Consider the following 22256-nt stretch of genomic DNA (forward strand, 5'->3'; position numbering starts at 1 on the left):
AACCGTTCAAAAGAAAAAAAAAAGTACGTAACTAGGATTTCTATATGTATATAATATATATATTATGAATAATATACAAACTTTTGTGGGATTTTTTAATATTAAAAAATATAATTAATTATTAAAATATAACAATTTACAAATTATTTTTAGAAATATTGTTTGTTTCAATTGCCGCCGATAGGGTGTCTCGAGAGAACCTCCATACGTGGTACTACATGTCCTTATGTAGCCAACTTGTTTTTTTTTGTTATATACCATGGATCATAGATTACTCTTTTCTCTAACTAATGTGAGATTTTGTTTGCACTATTTTACAAACCCAACAAAAAGATATGTTATTTAAAATCAATAGAAATTTAAAATTGGTATAAATTGTCTCTTGGAGAAACGACATAGGGGTTAGTTTTTTTTTTCAGAAAAAAATAATAATAATAAAGTCACGTATGGAGGTCGTTTCTTGAAGAGATCATCTCCTATGTGTTGGACAAAGTTCTCTCTTCCATTAAAACAACAATATTTTTAAAAATAGTTTGCAAATTATTATATTTTAATAGTTAGTTATATCTTTTTATATTATTAAAAAAATCGGCACAAAATAAACAATTGTAGAAAACCAGCAAAACTAACAACTTGTGGAAAACCAGATTTTTTTTTTTCCTTTCATGGATGTAATTTAAAACCCTAATTGTAGAAGAAGCTTATTCAGTCGTCAAACTGGAATCACCTCCCATGGCCTAGACAATGAGGTTGCTGGCGAGTTCATCTGTTGCTTTGCCCTCTGCGATCCAAAACGTAATAACAGCAAAATTCTAGGGTTAATCTAGTCTTAAGCTAAGGATTATGAGTAATCTTAGATAAAAATTTAATGTAATTAGGGTTCAAACATTAAAATATATATATATATATATATGAAAAATGTGCTAAAAGTAGAATACATACATGAATTTGGTGATTATTTTTATTATTTCAATTAAAATCTCTGGGTGATTATATGAAAAAAGTAATACTGTATATACACACACAATAGAATTATCTGTTTAGTCAAAAATTTTAATATATTTTTTTTAAATTATTATATTTTGATTATATTGGAGCATAGTTTAATTGGTTAAGGCACAAAAAAAACTAGTGAGTTTAGAAAAATAATATTATAATTATAATTTTTAAAGGGAAAAAAACCACAGGGCTAATATTTCATAAAATGAGGCTATATTGCAAATATTTCATAAAGAGATGAAATTACCGAGTTGGCATGTGTATTGTGGCATGCTTTGTCCATTTCCTCGAAGACAATGTCGATTGTGGGTCGGCCTTTGCTTGACTTAGCCACACAAAGAACAGCCACTTGTAAAATGGATTCGAAGTCTGCTTTGTTTATGTTTCCTTTCAGCCTTGGATCTTCAAAATCACTTAGTGGTCTCAACCCCATGTTTACGTCTTTGGCCTGTATTTTTCAATATAATCACCCAAACTTTTTAGTTACTACTACACATTAAAATATATTCGCTATCAATATATATCCATTCTCGAATTCGGTGTGTAACTAGGCAGGTTCGGATTGGTTTGGTTTTCTTTCTTTCCTCGTGTCAAAAATGGCGGTTGTGTTATCACTTAGGTATACGTCGAGACTTCCTAATGAATCAATTTAAAGCTTATCAATCATGATCAATTCCCTTTTGCAAAACGACCTTACAAGTCGTAGGGCAAAGCAAATCAACACAACCTCCTCTCAGAAAAATTCACATATTTAAGACTTTTTTCTCTTAAATTAATAGTGATAGAAATTAATAAATCAACAATTTGGTACGGTTATTTCTAGAATCTATTATTACGTCATGTTGATAAGTTTAAAAAAGTTTTCTACCTAAACAAGAAACATATTGTAAAATGGTTCCATCTCGTATTTAGATTAGAACAAAAACCCTAAAAGAATTTCGAGAATGATAATTACTGAAAGGTAGGGTATATAAATGGATTGTGGTTAATTATATGTATACCTTTCTTGTCAATTGATCTCTTGCATCAAGATCCAAATCAATGACCTTTTGACCTGATAAGAGCTGAAGAGCCACAATGCCAAAACTATAAATGTCACTTGCACAAGTGAGCTTGGCATTGCTCATGTATTCAGGATCCATATACCCAATTGTCCCTCTAACATCTGTGAAAACTTTTGTCTCATCCATTCCCAACATCCTTGCCAACCCAAAATCCGACAATTTCGGCTCCAATTTCTCAGTCAAAAGTATGTTTGTTAGCTGCCAATGTAAAGAAGGGAAAAAAAAACATTGTTGGTAAATTTGTAAACCATACAAATAATAAACAGAAATGAGTTTGAACACAAGATATCCAACTTCCGACAATGATACTATTTTAAACATGATTAAATCACCAATTAATAAAACAACTTAAATTGATAGGTTAGTGTAAATTTACTCATTTATGAGAAGTTTAACCGATGAATTATGGTAAATTTAATCATTTATTATAAGATATATCATAAATTTAATAGGTATTTTAAAAAATGAGACAACTTTTCACTTTTCTCAAGTACTATAGCATAAATTTTACTTTTTTTTTATAATTACGTTTTACATTACATTTATATATGCTATTTTGTAAAATTTTTAAAATTTTATGCTCTATTTTACGCATTTATTTTATGCTATTTACGTAAATACTTCATTTAATAAATATACCTTAAAAATAAAAAGTTGAAGCAATGTTGTTATTCGCTCCTTGATAATTATTTTGGACACGTTTGATAGTGTTTTGACTTCTTTTTTTTTCCCTTAAAAAAATTTCTAGCTACTTCTAAAAAAGTAAACATGTTACTCATAAACATAATTTTTTACTTTAAATTTTTTTGTAAGATTTGAAACATGAAGAGAAATTATTATATAAATGAGATTAAGATGTGATACCTTAATATCTCTATGGACTATGCAGCCATCTACATATTGATGGAGATACCTCAGTGCAAGGGCACAGTCTCTCAAAATCTGCACTCTTAATTCCCATGTTAGCACTGTGTCTTTTCCTGAAAATATCCACATAATATTTTTAAAATGTACAGTTTAACAGGTTCGTAATTTTACTTTGACATAAGAAACTTATAGTATAAAAAAAAAAAAGAGAGAAAAAAAAAGTTTTACTCATGAAATCGAAGGTTAATCGTTTTTACCTTGAACTTACAATTTCATCAAATTAGACCATAAACATAGATAAATGTTCTAGTTTTTTTTCTCTTACATTCGAGGTCCACTACATTAATTAACCCATTAATTTCATCATAAAAGCAACTTAAAAATCTCTTTAGACCTCACTAGTTTCAACCAAAAAAAAAAAAATGAAGGCTTACACAAAATTTAGTCCGATGATGGCACAAATTCAACCATTAAACAAATCTCCCCAAAACACCAAAATTTCAATTAAAATCTTGCTCTTCTTTGAAATGTCATCAAGTTCTATGTCATACGGCTCTCCCAAAAAATCAATCATCATTTAAATCAATCATTAAATAAATCTCTTCAAAAACACCTCAATCTCCTGAAATAATATCTTTTCTTCGAAGTCTTATCAAACATATTTTATAAATATTAGATTCCTGTTAATTGATCGAGAATATATATTTTTAAACAATTTCTATAACAAAACCTTATCCAAAGGCGTAAACATATATATAGATTGCAATATTTGTGCATAGAATAAATTGAAAGTTTAGAATAAAAATGTATGAACCAAAAAAGTTAATTTTTTGACAAGAGAAAAGAGAAGAGAGGTAATATTTACTCAAGAGATGCTGAGCCAGGTTGCCTTGCTCGCAATACTCATACACAAGATATTGCTCCCCATTATCAATGCAGCATCCCAAGAGGCACACCAGATTTGGATGGCGAACCCTAGACAGCCCTTCAACTTCTCTTATGAATGAATCCGAAGTATTGCTCTGAAATATCTTCTTTATCGCCACCAGCTGCCCGCTCGGCAGAATTCCCTTGTACACCTGCCCGGCGCTGCCCCGCCCCAGGCTCGTCTTCTCGCTCCCGAAGTTCATCGCCCTCTCGATCTCCTCCTTGGCAAACCGGTACAGCCCCGACCAGGTCGACGTGTCGTTTGAGGCGCACGGCTTGGCCATCTTCTTCTTCTTGCTCGCGTGCTTTACTAGGAGGATGATGAGGAGCAGAACCAGCACTCCGGCTACTGCAGCCACTAAGGCCTTTGCTACTGAATCTGTCGAACCGGGAAATTATTTGAGGAGTTGGAACAAATTAATTTGGACTCAGTAAAAGAAGAAAAGGTGATGACTTATTCTTTTTAACGTTTGTATGGTTTTACAAATTTCAATTCAAGTCCTATGATTTTTGTTTTTTTAAATTAGTTTCAATTTGATTTTTTTGATTATTTTAAAAGTTATAACATAATATGCTTATGATTTAATCAAACTTCCCTAATTGCCCTTATTATTGCCCGATTGAGTACATTACTGCATGTTTATTTTTTTTATTTACATAGTTAAAGGAAATGAAATGGTTCTATATTTGTCTGATGGTGTTAGTTTAGGATATTAGGGTTTAGGATTAATTAAGAAAAGTGGAAAAGTTGCGGGTTTTAGGTAGGTAATAAATAGTCCGTAATAAATTTATAAAATTGAATTAAATCACAAGAATCAAATTGAAATATTGAGAGAATATATTGAGAGAATATATGTATATTAGTGAATAACAAATCTCAAAATATTGAGATTAAGATGAAGTTTTAAAATCTTAGGGATGAAATGCTAATTTATTATTGTTGATATTTTTATCTTTTGATTTTAGCTTATAATTTAATGGTAAAGAATAATGCCAACTCCTTACCTCTAATTTTCAAGTAGCCGGATCCTGCAAGAAGCCAAGGGAAAAAAACATGAAGATTAGAACAGGGAGCTCTGTATTTATGAAACTATTTAAAAGCATTCCCTTGTATATATCAAAATGTAAACAAAATTTTAAGAATGAGTCAAATAGATGAGATTGTTATATTATATTCTTTTAAAATTCTTGTTTTTCCTTTTTTAAATTTTGGTAATTTAAATCCGTAACTAGTGTTTTTTTTTCGTTTTTTTTCTTGGAATAAATCAACTATTGTATTCCTTCAAATTTCAAAATGTATAATTTAGTCTTGCACTTTGAAAAAAAGATACGAATTTAGGCATTGCTATTTTTTTTGCATCTAATATTTGCCCAACCCCAGAGACCTCATCCAAGCTGCGTGACTTCGGTACATGTGCGCGTTAATGTGAGATAATACATATATTTGAAATTATGTTGTTAGTTTTTTTTTATCCTTTTGAAAATAATTATGCTGTTCATTGTTAATTAAATAGTTAAGGATAAAATATAATTGAGGACCAAAATGATCGATTTTTAAAATAAAAATATCAATAAAATAGATATTTTAAAAATTCAAGAACTACCATGAAATTCAGTTTAAAATATTAAAATATATCATTTAAAAATTAAGAGACTAAAATAAATTAAACTTGATAATAACGGGTATGATTTAAATCGGAAATTATATAAAACACATTTCAGGAAAAAACAAGATTAGAAAAAGTAACATTTTCATAAATAGTATAAAATAAAATAAAAAATATTTTTTAAAATACAATACAAAGTTTATAATATTATAAAAATATTATAATCCAAATCAAACTCAAGTTGAAGGGTAATGTAAAACTTGATAAGAAAACATACTCATTAAGTTTTATATTATTTTAAAAAAAGATAAAATTACTCATTATTTATTTTATTTTCTCTCTCTTCCTTCCCACGTTTATCTCTATAATTCCATGTGATTTATTTAATAACTAACAGGGACGACTTACTAGCAAGAACCTAAATTAAAAAAAAAATTGTGACAAAGTAGCTTACTCAAATTGTCCAAGGCAGGCAGGCATTGGAAGAAGCTATCAAAATCCGAGCGGTTCCCAATCTTCCCGGCCGCGACGGAGACGACGGCGGCGAACCCACAGGCGGCGTTTTCATTCCCATTTTCTTCTCGTATGCCAAAGCCATCCATGAGAGCCCCTCTGAGCGCGGCCACGGCTTCGATGCAGCTGCCACAGACCTGATCGAACCCTCCAGCGATGCGGAAGCCGGAGCAGTCGTCGAGGGCAACCTGGTATTGCTTCATCTGCAGGAGAGTGGGCATGAAGAGGTCGGTGGAGCAACGGCTGCTCCCGGCGAAGAGGTTCTGGAGGGCGCAGCCCTGGAGGGAGATGGTGGGCTGGAGGGGGAAGGGGTTGCTGCAGTTGGCCCACATCTGCTGCGTGAGGAATAGGTTATTGGGGTTGGTTTGGTTCACGTAGAGCGCCATGGCCTTGGAGATGGCGTTGAGGGCGTTGCGGCAGCAGCGGGTGGCGTAGAACGCGTCCCATAAGTTTATTCGGTCGTCGTCTGCGCTTGTGCACACGCCTGTGGGTTCGTATTGATATGTTGTGAAATCCAGCATGCAATTGCCTGTAAACCCAATTCAAACGACTTAATACCAATCGAAGCATAACTCAATTATATATATGTTTCAAATCAACCAACCAAATCATTGAAAAAAACTGACTTAATATACATTGAAAAAGAGATTAGATTATGAGTCTTAATATATACACCAATAATATATCTGAGGTATAGATATGATATGATATACCTTAGGTTATGAAACGAGGTTTGTTTTTATTTATTTATTATTATTCTTCCTTTTGCCCTCCCCTTTGTATTTTGACCTACGACAAATCTCCTCTGACATGATAGTGAAGAAGGAAAGAGGCGGCGTAATTGCCTCCGTTTTATTTATCCCAGATTTAAAAATTTGAATTATAAATTTATGAGACTAAAGTTTTTTTTTTTTTTATGGGTTTTATAATTCTATTTTATTGAAACAATTCCTTTTATATTTTTATCATCCTACTACCATTTTAATATAACTAGAAAGAAAAACGTGTTGTGCACGTAAAATTTCATAGTTCTAATGTTTAAAAATATAAAAATTAATTAATTCTTTTTACTTAAATTACTTCTATTTTTTCTAAAACAAAAAACACATATTCATGATTTTTTTCATCTTTTGTTTTCCTAAACATGACCATGTATAAAAGAAAATAAAACTTTGTTTTGATTTTTATTTGAATCATTGAAAAAGAAAATAACAAAAAGAAAAAAACAGCAACTAGTCATCTCTTAAGCTTTTTGAATAAATTACTTATATATTGTAGGTAATAAATTATTCTTTAAAATTACAATTATCAACATTACATTGGGAAAAAAATAATTAAAAAAGTTAAATGTTTAATCAAACAATCTACCTAAAATATAGGAAAATACAAGACAAAGGAGAAAAACATATTGAAAAAGAAAACAAGCTCCAATTTTGATAAAGAAAAAGTTGCGATAAAGAGTAACAAAAACACTCTATATAATTGTTGAAAATAAAAAGTTAGGAAACTTTTAAAATTTCTTATTAATTATAATTAAAAATAAATTATAATTTTTTAAATTAATTTATAGAAACAAAGACGTGAAACTATACATATTTTAACTATTTGTATTCTAACGTTCGAAGAGTTTTTTAGAGAGAGAAAATTAACCTGAGAAAATTGAACGGTAAGGATGAAAATAAAATATTTTGAAAGAAATAAAAATAATAATAAAATTGGGAAGTAGCGTGGGAGACCAAGAGAAGGAATGCATGAGAGATAAAAATTTACATTGAAGGGCAAAATTATCCAAAAACTAAATATGAAAATATTTAAATTAAAGGGATAAAATAGGGATAAGTTGCCCATTTTATATATAGGATAGATTTTCTAAGTCTTTGGAGAATAACTTCTTCTCAATATGAACTTCAAATAAGATGAGAAATGCATTTGAGTTAAAAAATTAAATTCAATGCTTGAATATACAAAAAACCAAATGTGTAGCAAACTAATTACTTCATTATTTAAAAAAAAAATCTAAGATAATTTACTCAAATCAAACCAACCTAAGTCTTTCATTAAATTAGATGTATGATGTTTGAATTGAACAAAATTTCAACTTAAATTTGTACAATTGAGCCAATAAAGTTTGCTAACTCAACCAAATAATTCGAATCATGAACACCTCAAAATAAGAAACAAAAAGAGAAAGAAAACGAAAATAGATTCTGACCTAATGGATCATTGGGTGATTGCGATGATGCCTCAAGAGAAGAAGTCTGATGGAATATGATTATGATTGTAACAACGAAGAAGCCTTCCTTCAAGAAATGGAAACACCTTACTCTCATAATTCAAAACTTTAGAACATTAATTAAAACAATTAATATATTTACAGAACTAACTTTTTATTTTTCTACTTTAAGATTCTAATTTTTTCTGTAAATGAGAGTGGGAATTGTTATTTATAGCTTAGAGAAACCCTAGTGAACATCGAAGTAATAAAATTTAAAGGCATATTCCTGGTTTTGTCTTACTTTTAACTTGGAAAGCTGGCCACTAATGCCCTTGAAAATATCAATCTCATACAATTTCATTTTTCCCCATCGTTTGACAAAAGTTCTTATGGACATTGTTATGTACGAAACTTTTAATTAAGATTATACAATTTTGATCTTTCAAAATTTAAAACCTCTATTTTAGTTTCTAATTTTCACGGTTATTAGCTTCTACTTTTGTTTATTGAGTTTTCAAAATGTATATTTGTTTTAGTTCTTACTTTTATTATAAGAGATATTTTACTTTTTGTCGTTATTTTTGTATCATCAATTGTAGAACGAATTGAACTTTAAATATATTTATTTGGTCTGGACACATATGATTTGGTCGAGGTGGCAATAGGATGAATTGATATTAAATAAGAGAATAATGGTAAGGACCAAAATAATTAATCTTTAAAAGTAAATTGGTTTAAAGGGATTATGGTTGGAAATGAGTTTAAATCCATGATGGTCACCTAACCTTAGGAATTAGTAATTTCTATGTATTTCCCGACACCAAATATTGTAGGGTCAGACGGTTGGCCCGTCAGATTAGTCGAAATACTCATAACCTTGCCCAGACACTTATGGATATAAAACAAAACAAAAGTAATGAAACTAAAATAGATATTTTGAGAAGATTATTAATTAAAATAACTAATTTTTAAAGTTTAGGATCTAAAATAGATATTTAAAAAGTTTAGGGATCAAAATAGGATAATACCGTGAATGAAATTTAAACCAAAATTTGATTTAAAAATAATAATTAGATCTTAAAAAAATAACAATCCAATAATGTAATATAAATATGAAAAATAATATTCAATATAGATATGAAGAATAAATGGAATCCGTACCAAAACTAGTGATTAGTATATATAATTTACGGTCAATTATATTTTTAACTCGGTATCCATTTTAATTTGTACAAATATCCCTAGTTTTGACAAGACACATTTAATTCAGTCCGTGTGATCCTATTAAATTTCCAACCACGCATAAATATTTTTATATGTCTATAAATGAGATGAATTGACATTTCTATAATATCACATTAAAATTGATAAAATATAACAAATATAAAATAATATCACCAATATAAACACATTATATTAATATCAATAAATTTTAATTTATTTAAAAAGAATAAAATGTAAATGCTTATTTCTTATTTTATATATTTGTTATGTTTTTCTTATTTTATAATTTTTTTCAGAAACATCCATCGACATTTCATGATATTTCCACGAACAATTTCATTAAATTAAGAACTTAAAATTTTCATTTACAAAAGCCAGAAACAACGATTAATTATTTCTTTAGTTACGGTTAATAGCTCTAATGGAACATTTTCTTTAAACATTATAATATGAATGATGCTTATGGGACATGAAATCTTCTTGGTATTATCAACCCTTTCATTTTAAATTTTCATACCTATGAGACAGATTACACAGTAAACAATATTCATATATAAAAAATTTTAGATGCCCTCTCACATCCTATTAGCCTGAGTTGAATTTTTTAGGCTTTTATATATATATATAATATATAATATTTTGTTAAGATCAATTCTAGATTTTTATAATTTGTTTTAGTGAAATAAATTTGAGGCGTGAGAATTTGAACGTCCGGCCTCAAAAAAGAGGAGGTGTCTGCTGAGGTATGTTGGTGTTGATATAAATTTTCACATAATTAATTACAAAGGAAGCATAAGAGTACGGATTTGGAGACTTTTTTTAATGTGAAAATCCGAACCGCTGATGTTAGCAATTACGTTATTTTTTAAATGTTTCCTATTAGTCTGTCAGATGTGGCCAGTCCTCGAGAGATAAGTCTAGGCAAAGACATAAAATTGTGTAGAATATTTACATATAAAAGTCCTCTTTGTGCTCTGATTATTTGAGTTGACACTAAATTGAAGAACAGAACGAAACACACTGAATACATGGATAATAGGAGAAAACGCAAATGAACAAAATATCAAATTATAAAAGAAATACACAAAAATTTTCAAATGCAATTTCCCACCAAATTGTGTCTATTAATGAGCTACACATTACTCTTATTTATAGGCAATTGAGAAACCATGAAGTTTAAAGGAATGGACACTAAGGTTGAGTATCTACCAAACACACGGATCATTTAGAGATTGAACATATGGGCATTTGGGGATTAGACACATGCACATTTATCATGAGAAAATAAGCAAATGCAAATTTTAATACCTAAGATTGGGCATCTATTTTTTATAATGTTTGTAGTACTCCCCCTTGGATGCCCATTGTATATATGAAACATGTCTTGTTAAAACCTTACTAGGAAAAAACCAATGGGAAAAAATTCTAGTGAAGGATAAAAAGTACATATTTAATATAATCTAACAAATCCAAAATAATACAATCTATCTTGCTCCCCCTTATGGAAACATCATTTAAGATTACTGAGTTGTCGTATTCCAATGTCGCGCACCAATTTTTCAAAGGTCGTTGTAGGTAATGTGTTTGTGAAGTTATCCTTTGAACAAATTTGTTGCACAATGATGTTTTCATTTTCTTCAAGATCATTAATGTAGAAAAGCTCGGGTGAAATATGCTTTGTTATATGTCCTTTAATATATCCCTCATTTGATTTGGGCTGCACATGCTATATTATCTTCATATAATGTTGTTCGAAGAGTTTTACTAAAAGACAAACGCCACATGTCTCACAAATGCACTGAGTCATTGATCTTAACCATACACATTCTCGATTAGTCTCATGTATTGCAAGAATTTCAGCATGATTTGAGGAGGTGGCGGTTATGGTCTGTTTCATTGATCGCCGTGATACAACAGTTCCTCCACATGTGAACAAATAACCTATTTGTGACTGTTTGAGCCCGAAATTGATGAGCTCGGATACAATTTAGATCGGTACGTTCGAGACGAACTACGGCCAACGATCCCACACCTTCCCTGAGTACTCTTGAGACCTGCAAAACAAAGTTAGCACTCCGATGAGCAAGTTAGTTCTAGTCCGAGCTAACTTGCCGAGTCTACTTAGGATTGCGTACCTTGCATTTAAGGCAAGGGTTTCTATTTATAGAAACTGGGCCCGACAGGGATTCTGACACACCCTAAAATTGCGGCGTGTTGTCGGGTTCGGAAGAGACATTGTTACGGACTTTGCCTCAGGTCGGCTCGGCACTGCAGGTCCTACCCTTACTGCCGACCTGAGGGTTTTAAAGTCAATTTCTACATTTCGTTCGCGTGTCCACCCGGTTCACTTTTCCGGTCATGACACGTGGCAGGCCAGGATTCGCCTCCAACATTGGCCCCCACTTCGGCGGGACGGAGGTCGGCTCGGCGAAGTCTTCCGAGCTAACTGGAGACGGGTCGAATCCACGCGTGCATGTGTGACGTCATGGATGTCGTCAGCCCTAGCTTCTGCTTCGGGAACCCAAACGTCGTCGTGGGGACAGCCTGGCGTGGACGGATCTTGTCCGTTGATCCTTCCTTGATCGAACGGCTCTCGTGCCTCCGGACTGTCCTATAAAAGGCGAAGGTCTTTCACTTTTCACTTTTGAGTTTTCGTGTACCTCGGCAGTTGTTAAAGTCAGATATTCTCTCATTCTTCTTTCAGATAGTTCTTTTAAGTCTTCCCAGTCAGGTCTGGCGATGAGTAGCTCGTCTAGGGATTCGTCGTCTGGGTCGTCTAGTTCTTCTAATTCAGACGACGTTTTAGGAGATCCGACTTTAGCCTCTACTTCAGGGAACCCTTACGTCAAGGATAGCTTAGCAAACCCTAATATAGCCCCCTCCCCGGGAAACCCTGACCTCGGTCCGGTAGTTGAGCTTCCCCCTTCATCTTGCTCGGTAGGTAGGTTGGCCGAGCTACGCAAAACTTACTCGATCCCCAACTCTATAGAGCTTAGGGTGCCGAACATCGGGGAACACCTCGACGACCCTCCTCCGGGTTTCGTCAGTTTCTACCTTCAGATGTTCCAAAGGGGGGTCAGGCTTCCACTCCACCCTTTCATACAAAGGTTCCTTAGCGCAGTCAACCTCGCCCCAGCTCAGCTCTCCCCTAACGGTTGGTCTACCGTGCTCGGAGCCTACGTTTTGTGGTGGGTCCTCCGGGACGAGGATGAGGATAGGCTCACGGTAGACCAGCTCTTAGCAAGCCACACCGTCAAAGCCTCCAACGAGGGAGAGGGTCGGTGCTACCTCTCAGCTCGGAGGAACGTGGGTCAGTTGATTAGAAACCCCTCCTCCAACAAAAACTGGAAGGAATGTTGGTTCTTCGTCTCTGGCGAGTGGCTTCAGAGGGACGGAGGGGGTGGGCCGACCTGCCAAGTCCCAATAGAGTTCGGTGATGTAGGTGAGTGTCTTAGACGCGAGCTAGGGGGTTTTTTTTGTCTTCTTCACTTGAGTAACCTTGTTGCTGATGTCGGCTTGTTTCGCAGTTCTTACATCCCCCGTTCCGAGGATCAACAACAAGTCTTGGGAGATCATCAAACGAGCCCAAGGTCGGAGACTAAAGTACGCGCTGTGGGGTGAAGCACTCGTCTCAAACTCCCACCTCTTCTCCAGCGGCCTCAGTTCTCACGATCAACCAGACGAGCTCAAGAAGCTCCCCAAACCTCGGCAACGCAGCTCGCAGAAACGTAAAGCTCCTGAAGGTAACTACTCCTTGACTCCTCAGCTCGATTGATTGCAACCTCTTGTCTAACCTCGTCCCTTTTGCAGAAATGGTCTCTAAGTTCATCGCGCTGAGTAGTACGAAGCGGCAGCGGGCCTCAGTCCCATCTGCTCCGCTAGCGCCTTCTCAGGCTCGTCATCGCACAAGCAGTGCCGACGTCCCGGCCCCCGGGATGGCGAACTTGGCCAAACTCCAGGCCCTTCAGGCTTAGCCTCTGCAGACCATCATCGGTGGCGAGGAGTCGACTACTCCACTACAGCGAAGGAAAAGGGTGAGGGAGACACTCCCCTCCGAGGAGGTCAACTCCAAATCCCCACCTCCCCCCATCATGGTCGACTCGGAAGACGGGTCTCAGCTAGGTCGGCGGCAGTGCGACGAGCTTCCTCTGCCATTCAAGCTTGTCTTCTCTCGCCTCAGCATCCATGAGGCGGCAACGAAGGTGAGGTCCTCCAGCTCCCGCCGTGTGGAGCGAGCTGTTCAGGCGCCTGAGGACCCTGTGGAGGCGGTGAGAAAGACCATAGCTCTGGCTGCAGAGGTAAGCTCGTGCCCACTCTTCCTTTCTTCTCTTTCTTTACCTCTTTTGATCTAACCCCCAGCTTTTGCAGCTACACTACCATGCCTGCCTCTCGGCGTCGATGATGAGCCTGGAGCTCGGAGGGCGGGACTTGAAAGAGGAGGAGACAAATGCCTCCTATGAGCGACAGATCGCCGAGCTCGAGGCCGAGGTTGTCCGGGCCCGAGCTGAGAAGGAAGCGGAGGCCGACAGGTCGCAAGCCCTAATTGCCCAAGCTCGTACTGACCTGAAGAACGCTCGGGGTCGAGCCGAGACTGCGGAGAAGGGTTGGAACGAGGCTCGGCAGAATTTGGCGAACTGGGCCTACTTGGAGAAGAAAATCAAAGAATTCCCCGAATTTGATGGCCTAGCTCGCGACCTGGCGGACAAAGGCTTCTACTATGCTATCAACAGGCTCGACGCCGCTTGCTCGGAGGACGCCATCGCCGCTGTCGAGCAAGAATACGAGGCCATCTGGGTGGAGCGGCCTGTCGAGGCTGGTAAAGAGGCTGAGGCTATTGGTGCCGAGGCGGGTTCCAGCAAGCCTGTCGACCCTCCTCAGGAGTAAAGCGTCTCGGCCTTCCGTTGCTTCTTGCTTTCTCTCTTCTTTTTTTTTAACCAAATCTGTACTGAGCCGAGGCATACATACCTCGGCTCTTCATTAAACCTTATTCTAATGAAATGACGTTGTTTGGTTTAGATCCGAGTTATTCTTTCCGAGGTCCATATACTTAGAGAAATTTAATTAAACTTTAATTATACCTCGGCTCTTCATCGAACTTTAAATTCAATGAAAACAATCTTCGTCCAAAGTCGAGTTGTTCTCTCCGAGGTCCCTCTACTTAGAGAAATTTAATTAAAGTTTTGGTCTCGTTGTTTGAGTTTCTCAAGCCTTCGTAATTTCTTACCTACACAACGGCTTACGAGCCGAACAATTCAGCTCGGCGGTGTGTATTTGGGATAACCAGGTTCCTACGAACTGACCATTGCTTCACATGTTTGTAAAAATACAACTTATCGTAGGTCGTTTAGCATAGGTCATACCACGTAGTCTTCCTCAGCCCTCATTTGACGTAGATCGGTAGTAGTAACAATTCTAACAAATAAAGTCAAATTTTGCACAAGTCATTGGAGATCGGCTTTCATTAATGAATGAAATTCTACACGTCGGATTACACACATTTTATTGATAATAAACTCACAAATGCTCGGCATTCCATGGGTGGGGGAGTTGTTTCCCATTTAGGTCAGACGGCAAATACACTCCAGGTCGGAGTATTTTCAAGACTCTGTACGGGCCTTCCCAGTTCGGCTCGAGTGCTCCGACATGCTGCATTACCTTCTTGAGGACGAGGTCGCTAGGCTTGAATGTTCTGACCTTTACCCTGGCATTGTAGTACCGAGCCATACAGTTCTGATATTCTGCTAGCCGAAGCTGGGAGTGAGATCTTTTCTCCTCGAGGAGGTCGAGGTTCACGAGTAGAGCTTCACTGTTGGCCTGCTCGTCGAAGTTCTCAACTCGGGGCGTTGGCATGCCAACTTCCGCAGGGACAACAACCTCCGACCCGAAGGCAAGGTCGTATGGCGTCTCACCAGTAGATCGGCGGGGTGTGGTTCGGTAAGACCACAATACCTCTGGTAGCTCTTCCGCCCACCGGCCTTTCAGAGATTCCAGCCTCGTCTTCAGACCACGCTTGATGATCTTGTTGATGGCTTCAACTTGTCCGTTAGACTGCGGATGGGCAGGCGACGAGCTGAGGTGTCGTACGCCGAGCTGTTGGCAGAATTGATTAAACCGGGCACCGTCAAACTGCTTTCCATTGTCGGTAATGATGACGTTCGGTATACCAAACCGACATATTATGCTCTTCCATACAAAGCTGACGACCTTCGCCTCGGTAATAGACGCTAGAGGTTCTGCTTCCACCCATTTGGTGAAGTAATCTACAGCTACTATGGCGAACTTCAACTGCCCCTTCCCCATCGGTAGTGGGCCGATCAGATCTATCCCCCACTGAGCGAAAGACCAAGGGCTTGAGATCTGCGTCAGCATCTCCGGGGGTTGCCTCAAAATGCTCGCGAAGCGTTGACATTTGTCGCATTTTTTGGCGAACTCCTTGGTGTCGCGCTCAATCGTCGGCCAGTAGTAGCCCTGGCGGACGACCTTCGCGGCCATGGACCGAGCTCCTCCATGGTTTCCGCAAACCCCTTCATGAATCTCGCGCATGACATATCTCGCCTCTTCTGGGTCGAGGCACCGCAGTAATGGTAGGAAATATCCCCTTTTGAAGAGCTTGCCTTCTTGCATCAAGTAGTGAGCAGCTTGGCGTCGTAGATTTCTGGCCTGGCTCAGATCTGCAGGGACTGAGCCAGTGACCAGGAAGTCCTTGACTGGGTCCATCCATGTAGGCCGAGCTGACGTGATCTCCATTATCTCAGGCTGGTCGATGGACGACTCAGCAAGTATTTCAATTGGAACCGTTCATGGTAGGTCGGTCTCGTATGCCGAGGCTAGGCGAGCCAGTGCGTCGGCGTTGGAGTTTTCGGACCTCGGCACCTGTCGAATCACATAGTTCTCAAATTGGGCGAGGAGCCCTCGGGCTTTGGCCAGATACCTCTCCATACGAGCTTCCTTTACTTGGTACTTCTCGGTAACCTGATTGACAATCAGTTGGGAGTCGCCTCACGCCCATCCCTCTGGCGACCTTCAGTCCATTTATCAATGCCTCGTACTCGGCTTCGTTGTTGGAAGCTTGTAACCTAAACTGGAGTGCGTACTCAAACCGAAGACTGCCGGGGCCGAGGAGCAGCATGCCCACCCCACAACCTTTCTCATTGGACGAACCATCCACATAGAGTGTCCACTGGTCACGGACACCGCCCCCTGGCCTGGGTGGGGTCAGCTCGGCAACAAAGTCTGCAGCTGCCTGACCTTTCAACGCTGTTCTCGGCTCGAAGGCGATGTCGTGCTCACTGAGCTCTAGTGCCCACTTCATCAGGCGACCCGACGTTTCGGGCTTGTAGAAAATCTGCCTCAAAGGGAAGTTTGTCGAAACGATTATTTTGTGTGCCTGGAAGTATGGTCGTAGGCGTCGCGCCGAGGTTATCAAGGCTAGGGCCAGCTTTTCAACACAGGGGTAACGAGCCTCGGCCTCGGTCAACGATTTGCTTGTGTAGTAAATAGGGCTCTGTCGTCCTTCCGCCTCTCTGATAAGTACTGAGCTCATTACATTTCCCGACACTGCTAGGTACAGGTAGAGTACATCACCAGGCAGCGACTTTGACAACGAGGGAGCCGAGCTGAGGTACTACTTCAACTGCCGAAGTGCGGCTTCGCAATCGTCGGTCCATTCGAACCGACCCTTTTTCCTTAGTGTTTGGAAGAAAGGGTGGCACTTGTCAGTGGAGCGAGATATGAAGCTATTCAAGGCTGCCAATCGACCGTTTAACCTCTGTAGCTGCTTAATATTCCTTGGTGCCTCCATCTCGAGGACTGCTTTTATCTTGTCTGGATTTGCTTCAATTCCGCGTTCGTAGACCATGAACCCGAGAAACTTTCTTGACGAGACCCCAAAGGCGCACTTGCTCGGGTTGAGCTTCATCTGATACTTTCAAAGCACGCTGAAGGCTTCTGCTAGGTTGGCTAAATGGGAGCTCGTCTGCTTACTTTTTACCAACATGTCGTCTACATACACCTCCATGTTGCGTCCAATCTGCTTGGCGAAAGGCATGACATTGTAGCAATACAGCCCTTGGTCGGTAACAAAGGCGGTATGCTCTTGGTCGGGCACATGCATCCGAATCTGATTGTACCCTTAGTACGCATCCATGAAGGAGAGTAGCTCGTGCGCTGCCGTTGCGTCGACGAGCTGGTCTATCCGAGGTAGGGGAAAACTGTCTCTCGGACACGCCTTATTGAGGCTCGTGAAGTCAATACAGACGCGCCACTTGCCGTTGGACTTTTTAACTAAAACTACATTAGACAACCACGCGGGGTAGTGAACTTCTCTTACGAATTTAGCTCGTAGCAACTACTCGACTTCTTACAAATTACATTACTTCGCTCGGCGTCGACAGGCCGATGCTTTTGCCTCACAGGCCTATAACTAGGATCTACATTAAGCCTATGCACCATTATACTTGGGTCTATGCCCGGCATGTCGTCATGGAACCATGCGAACACATCAGCATTTGCTTTCAGAAAACCAACGAGCTCCTCTTTCACCTCGGCCCCCAGTCTGCTGCCGATGCTGACCTGCTTTTCTGGCCCCAGTAGGGGGACAAGTTCTAGTTCTTCAGCTGGGGTACCACGGCTTGGCTCTGGTTCGTCGGCACACGGCCCTACCGCGCCCGTGACCGCTGCACAAGTCGTTGTTCCCTTCATCGCGGCTGCATAGCATTCTCTGGACATTTTTTGCTCACCCCGGACTGTCGCAACTCCGGCCGAGGTGGGATACTTCAAGACCTGGTGGTAAGTAGATGGAATTGCCCTGAGATTATGAATCAAAGGCCGACCAATTATGGCGTTGTACGCAGAGCTCCGATCTATCACGACAAATTCTGCAACCTTGTCACTTGTTGATCTCCCTTGCCGATGGTAATAGGGAGCGAGACACATCCCTCCGCGCTGACTGACTTCCCTGCAAAACCGACCAAAGGCGTCGGGATGAGCTTCAAGTGCTTCCTCTCCCACCCCAGGGCCGTGTAGGTCGAGAACGATAAGATGTTGGCCGACGCTCTACCATCGATAAGAACTCTTCTCACCTTCACGTGATCTATGAGTGGGGCGATTACTAGGGCATCATTATGGGGCATGTGCACTCCTTCGCCGTCTTGGTCGTCGAATAAGATCGGCATTGCAGGCTCCTTGGGGTACGAGGTACAGACCTCGTGTGCCGCCTCCCGAGCCAGAGCTTTTCTCTTCTGCCCCGACTGTCCCCCACTCGGGCCCCCATGGATGGTATTTATAATGGTGGGAAGATCTTCCTTCCATCTCGACGGGGGCGACTTCTCTCGCTTGTCCTCCCGAGCCGACCCCTCTGGCTCCGCCTTTTCACGCCTGCCGACGTATTTTTTCAGATAACCCCTCCGGATCAAATCCTCGACCTGCTCCTTCAAGTGGAAACAGTGTGAAGTGTCGTGGCCATGATCCTTGTGGAATCGGCAGTGTAGAGCCTCTTGTCCCGTTTCCCTAGAGGTCGACGAAGCTTTTCTAGGGCTGCGAAAAGCGCCTCCAGGTCGGTATCTTCGGCCATCGCATAGATCTCCGTGATTAAGGCGTTCAGCGGAGTGAACTTGTCGAACTTTGGTCCTCGACGGCCTGAAGGGTCTTTCTCGTCTCGGCGGCCTCTACTCTGATCGTCGTCGGCCCGCCGAGACGAGCCCCAACCATCGCTGCGCTGCTTCTTGGGAGGAGGGGACTTTTGGTCCCCATCCTTACCACGGTTGCTTCGCCGAGCTCCATTGGCTTTCCACAACTCCAAGCCGTTGATGTACTGGCGAGCTCTAGCAAGCATCTCGTTCAGGTAGGCCGGCGGTCGGCTTCCGAACTCTATCGTCAAGTTCCTATCGTTCAAGCCCGTGGTGAAGTACATCATGGCGATGTCATCGGTGCAACTTACCACTTTGACATGCTCGTCCATGAATCGAGCAACGTACTCTGTCAGGGACTCGTTGTCCCGTTGCTTTACTGTTCCGAGGTGAAAGGGCGGCAACTTCAACAACTGCCGAGCTGAGAACTGGTTGATGAACAACCTTCTCAGCTGTTGGTAACTATCGATGGACCGGGGCTTCAACTGTCGGTACCACAATCTTGCCGAGCCTTCCAAGGCTATTTGAAATGCTCGGCACTTCATAGCATCGCTTGCGGCCAGGAAATCCATCTTCCCCTCGAACACCTCTACGTAGGAGATTGGATCTCCAGACCCGTCGTAAGAACTCATGACCGGAGCCTTGAACCTCGGTGGGATAGGTGCGTCCAGGATCGCTTGGGAGAAAGGCGGTTCCTCTTGCTCGGCCACGCGATGCGGATCTACAGGCTTGCACTGTCGCTTGAGATCTTCTATCTCCCTCTGAAACTGATCCCGGAGGAGGTCCACTTCAGACCGGAACGTATAGTCAGCGTGGGAGGACCTCTCTTGAACGTCGACCTCTGGGCTTTCCTCCTCATCGTCAACTAGATACTCCCGATCTCTAGGTGCCACTACTCGTCGCCTCGGCGTCTCGTCACCTCGGCCCTGATGGGCGTTGGAGCTATCGAAAGATGCCAAGGGAGTCCGAATTGGTCTGATCCTCAGGCGCCGGCCCTCGACCCGGTTGTCCTGCTGAGGGTGGTCACGAACCTGTGATTCCAGGGCACTGCCTGTCCTCACCCTTTATGGCTTTCGCGAGGGTGCTCCAGCTCGAGCCTCCCTGCGAGGTCGGAACTGATACTCCGTTCTTTGGGTAGGATGCATCGGTCCCTTTCCTCGAATGGGATCCCTGGAGACGGAAGAGCCAGACACCTCGCTGCCTCTTTCGACCGCCTCGAGCCTTGCCTTGACTTCCCTCAGCTCGGCGATCACGTCGGCTACCATGACGGGGTCCACGCTCGCATTGGCACTTGCCCCGGAGCGTGCACCTGTGTTTCCCCAATCGCGGAGGCGAGGTGCGCGGGGCGGCAGCCCGTTTCTCTGAGGTTGCAGTGGCGGGAACTGATCTGAGGCGAGGTGGAAGTCCCGGACTGCTATTGGATCGGATGTGGCCGGCCCACCGCCATTCTCCTTGACCACCCCCGCCTAGGGTCGTTGTTTGACGACGGGAGTTCCTGCCACCTGAGAGTACGTGAGTCGAGGATGGGCTCGAGAAGTGACAGCATCCCTCATCAGAGAGCGGATAGGCGAAAGTTGAGATCGTGACTGCTGGGAGCGGGTTTGGGCCATTGGCTCAGATTGCAAAAGGTGAGGCTGACTTCTAGATGTGTCGTATCCCCACAGACGGCGCCAGATGTTTGAGCCTGAAATTGATGAGCTCGGATACAATTTAGATCGGTACGTTCGGGACGAACTACGGCCAACGGTCCCACACCTTCCCTGAGCACTTTTGAGACCTGCAAAACAAAGTTAGCACTCCGACGAGCAAGTTAGTTCTAGTCCGAGCTAACTTGCCGAGTCTACTTAGGATTTTGTACCTTGCATTTAAGGCAAGAGTTTCTATTTATAGAAATTGGGCCCGACAGGGATTCTGACACACCCTAAAATCGCGGCGTGTTGTCGGGTTCGGAAGAGACATTGTTACGGACTTTGCCTCAGGTCGGCTCGGCACTGCAGGTCCTACCCTTACTGCCGACCTAAGGGTTTTGAAGTCAATTTCTACATTTCGTTCGCGTGTCCACCCGGCTCACTTTTCCGATCATGACACGTGGCAAGCCAGGATTCGCCTCCAACAGTGACCTAGGTTTATGTGGATCAAATAAATATCTGGCATGTGCATAACCAACTAGATCAAAATTGAATTTGTTTGAATAAAACAAGCTCTTATCAGTTGTTCCTCTGACTTCGTTCCAATGTTTTTTATTGGAGAAGAACTATATCTAGTTAATAAATTAACTGAAAATGTTATATCTCTGGTCTTGTATTATTAGCAAGATACATAAATGCACCAATTGCATTAAGATATGATACTTCATGACCAAGAAGTTCTTCGTTACTTCTCGAGGTCGAAATATATCTTTCTTCACATTAGGTGAACGAACTTTCATTGGAATGTTCAATGGATGTGCTTTGTCCATATAAAATATTTTTAAAACCTTTTACGTATAAGTCGATTGATGAACAAATATCTCATCTGCTCACTAGTAGAAAGTTGGCCTTCAATAACAGCTAAATTCTGTCATTAACATAATTCACGACAATTATCTAATTGTCATCTATTAAGGCATCAAGAAAGAGGAGAAGATGACAAATTTGAAAACTTGTCATCAATGCATTTTCATCTACTGTTACAATTTGTCATGAATAGATTTTTCATCGCAATTAATAATTGTCACGGAAAATCGTTTAATTACAATTTAAGTGTCACTAAAACAATCAAATATTTTTGTCATCCTGTCAATAAATACCTAAAGACGACAGTTTATAAATTGTCATGAACTAGTATTTAACGATAGTTAAAAATTGTCGTAAATTTTTTTTAACGATTATTTATAACTATCATGAAAACTTTTGTAGCAATAATTTTAATAGTCAGTATTGCCAGTTTTAACAATCACAAAAAATTGTATAATGACAACTTAAAAATGTCATGCAACATTAAATAATGACATTCGATATATGTCACGTAAAGGTTTACAATGACAATTTAAAACTATCATGATATACTTAATAATGTCAAAATTTAATTGTCAAGAAACGGTTTTAAATGTTTTTTTTGTCACGAAACTTATTTTCTTGACATTTATAAATGTAACTTTTCATATAAACTTGTTTTGAAATGTTTCTAAAAATCGCTTTCCGTAGTTGTACCTGTACCTGTCAATTGTGACGTA

At 40.1% G+C, this 22256-nt stretch overlaps 2 protein-coding genes across 2 annotated transcripts; both read right to left on the reverse strand.

Annotated features, from left to right (window-relative positions):
• Positions 1-712: 712 nt before the first annotated feature.
• Positions 713-6460, reverse strand: LOC111019897 (putative serine/threonine-protein kinase PBL28). The gene is made up of 7 exons (XM_022296416.2): positions 5919-6460; positions 4863-4886; positions 3796-4236; positions 2928-3043; positions 2001-2261; positions 1247-1447; positions 713-781 (listed from the first exon to the last, which is right to left on the reverse strand). Exons 1-7 carry the CDS (start codon positions 6361-6363, stop codon positions 713-715), a joined length of 1557 nt encoding a protein of 518 aa, XP_022152108.2. The 5' UTR covers positions 6364-6460.
• A 9848-nt stretch (positions 6461-16308) lies between these two features.
• LOC148210743 (uncharacterized) lies at positions 16309-16959 on the reverse strand. Its single transcript, XM_088125168.1, has one exon. It carries the CDS (start codon positions 16957-16959, stop codon positions 16309-16311), a length of 651 nt encoding a protein of 216 aa, XP_087981294.1.
• Between the last annotated feature and the right edge of the window lie 5297 nt (positions 16960-22256).

This window comes from Momordica charantia (genome assembly GCF_013281855.1).
Source record: "Momordica charantia cultivar OHB3-1 chromosome 6 unlocalized genomic scaffold, Mcharantia_2.0 BLBB01000006.1, whole genome shotgun sequence".
NCBI lineage: Eukaryota > Viridiplantae > Streptophyta > Magnoliopsida > Cucurbitales > Cucurbitaceae > Momordica > Momordica charantia.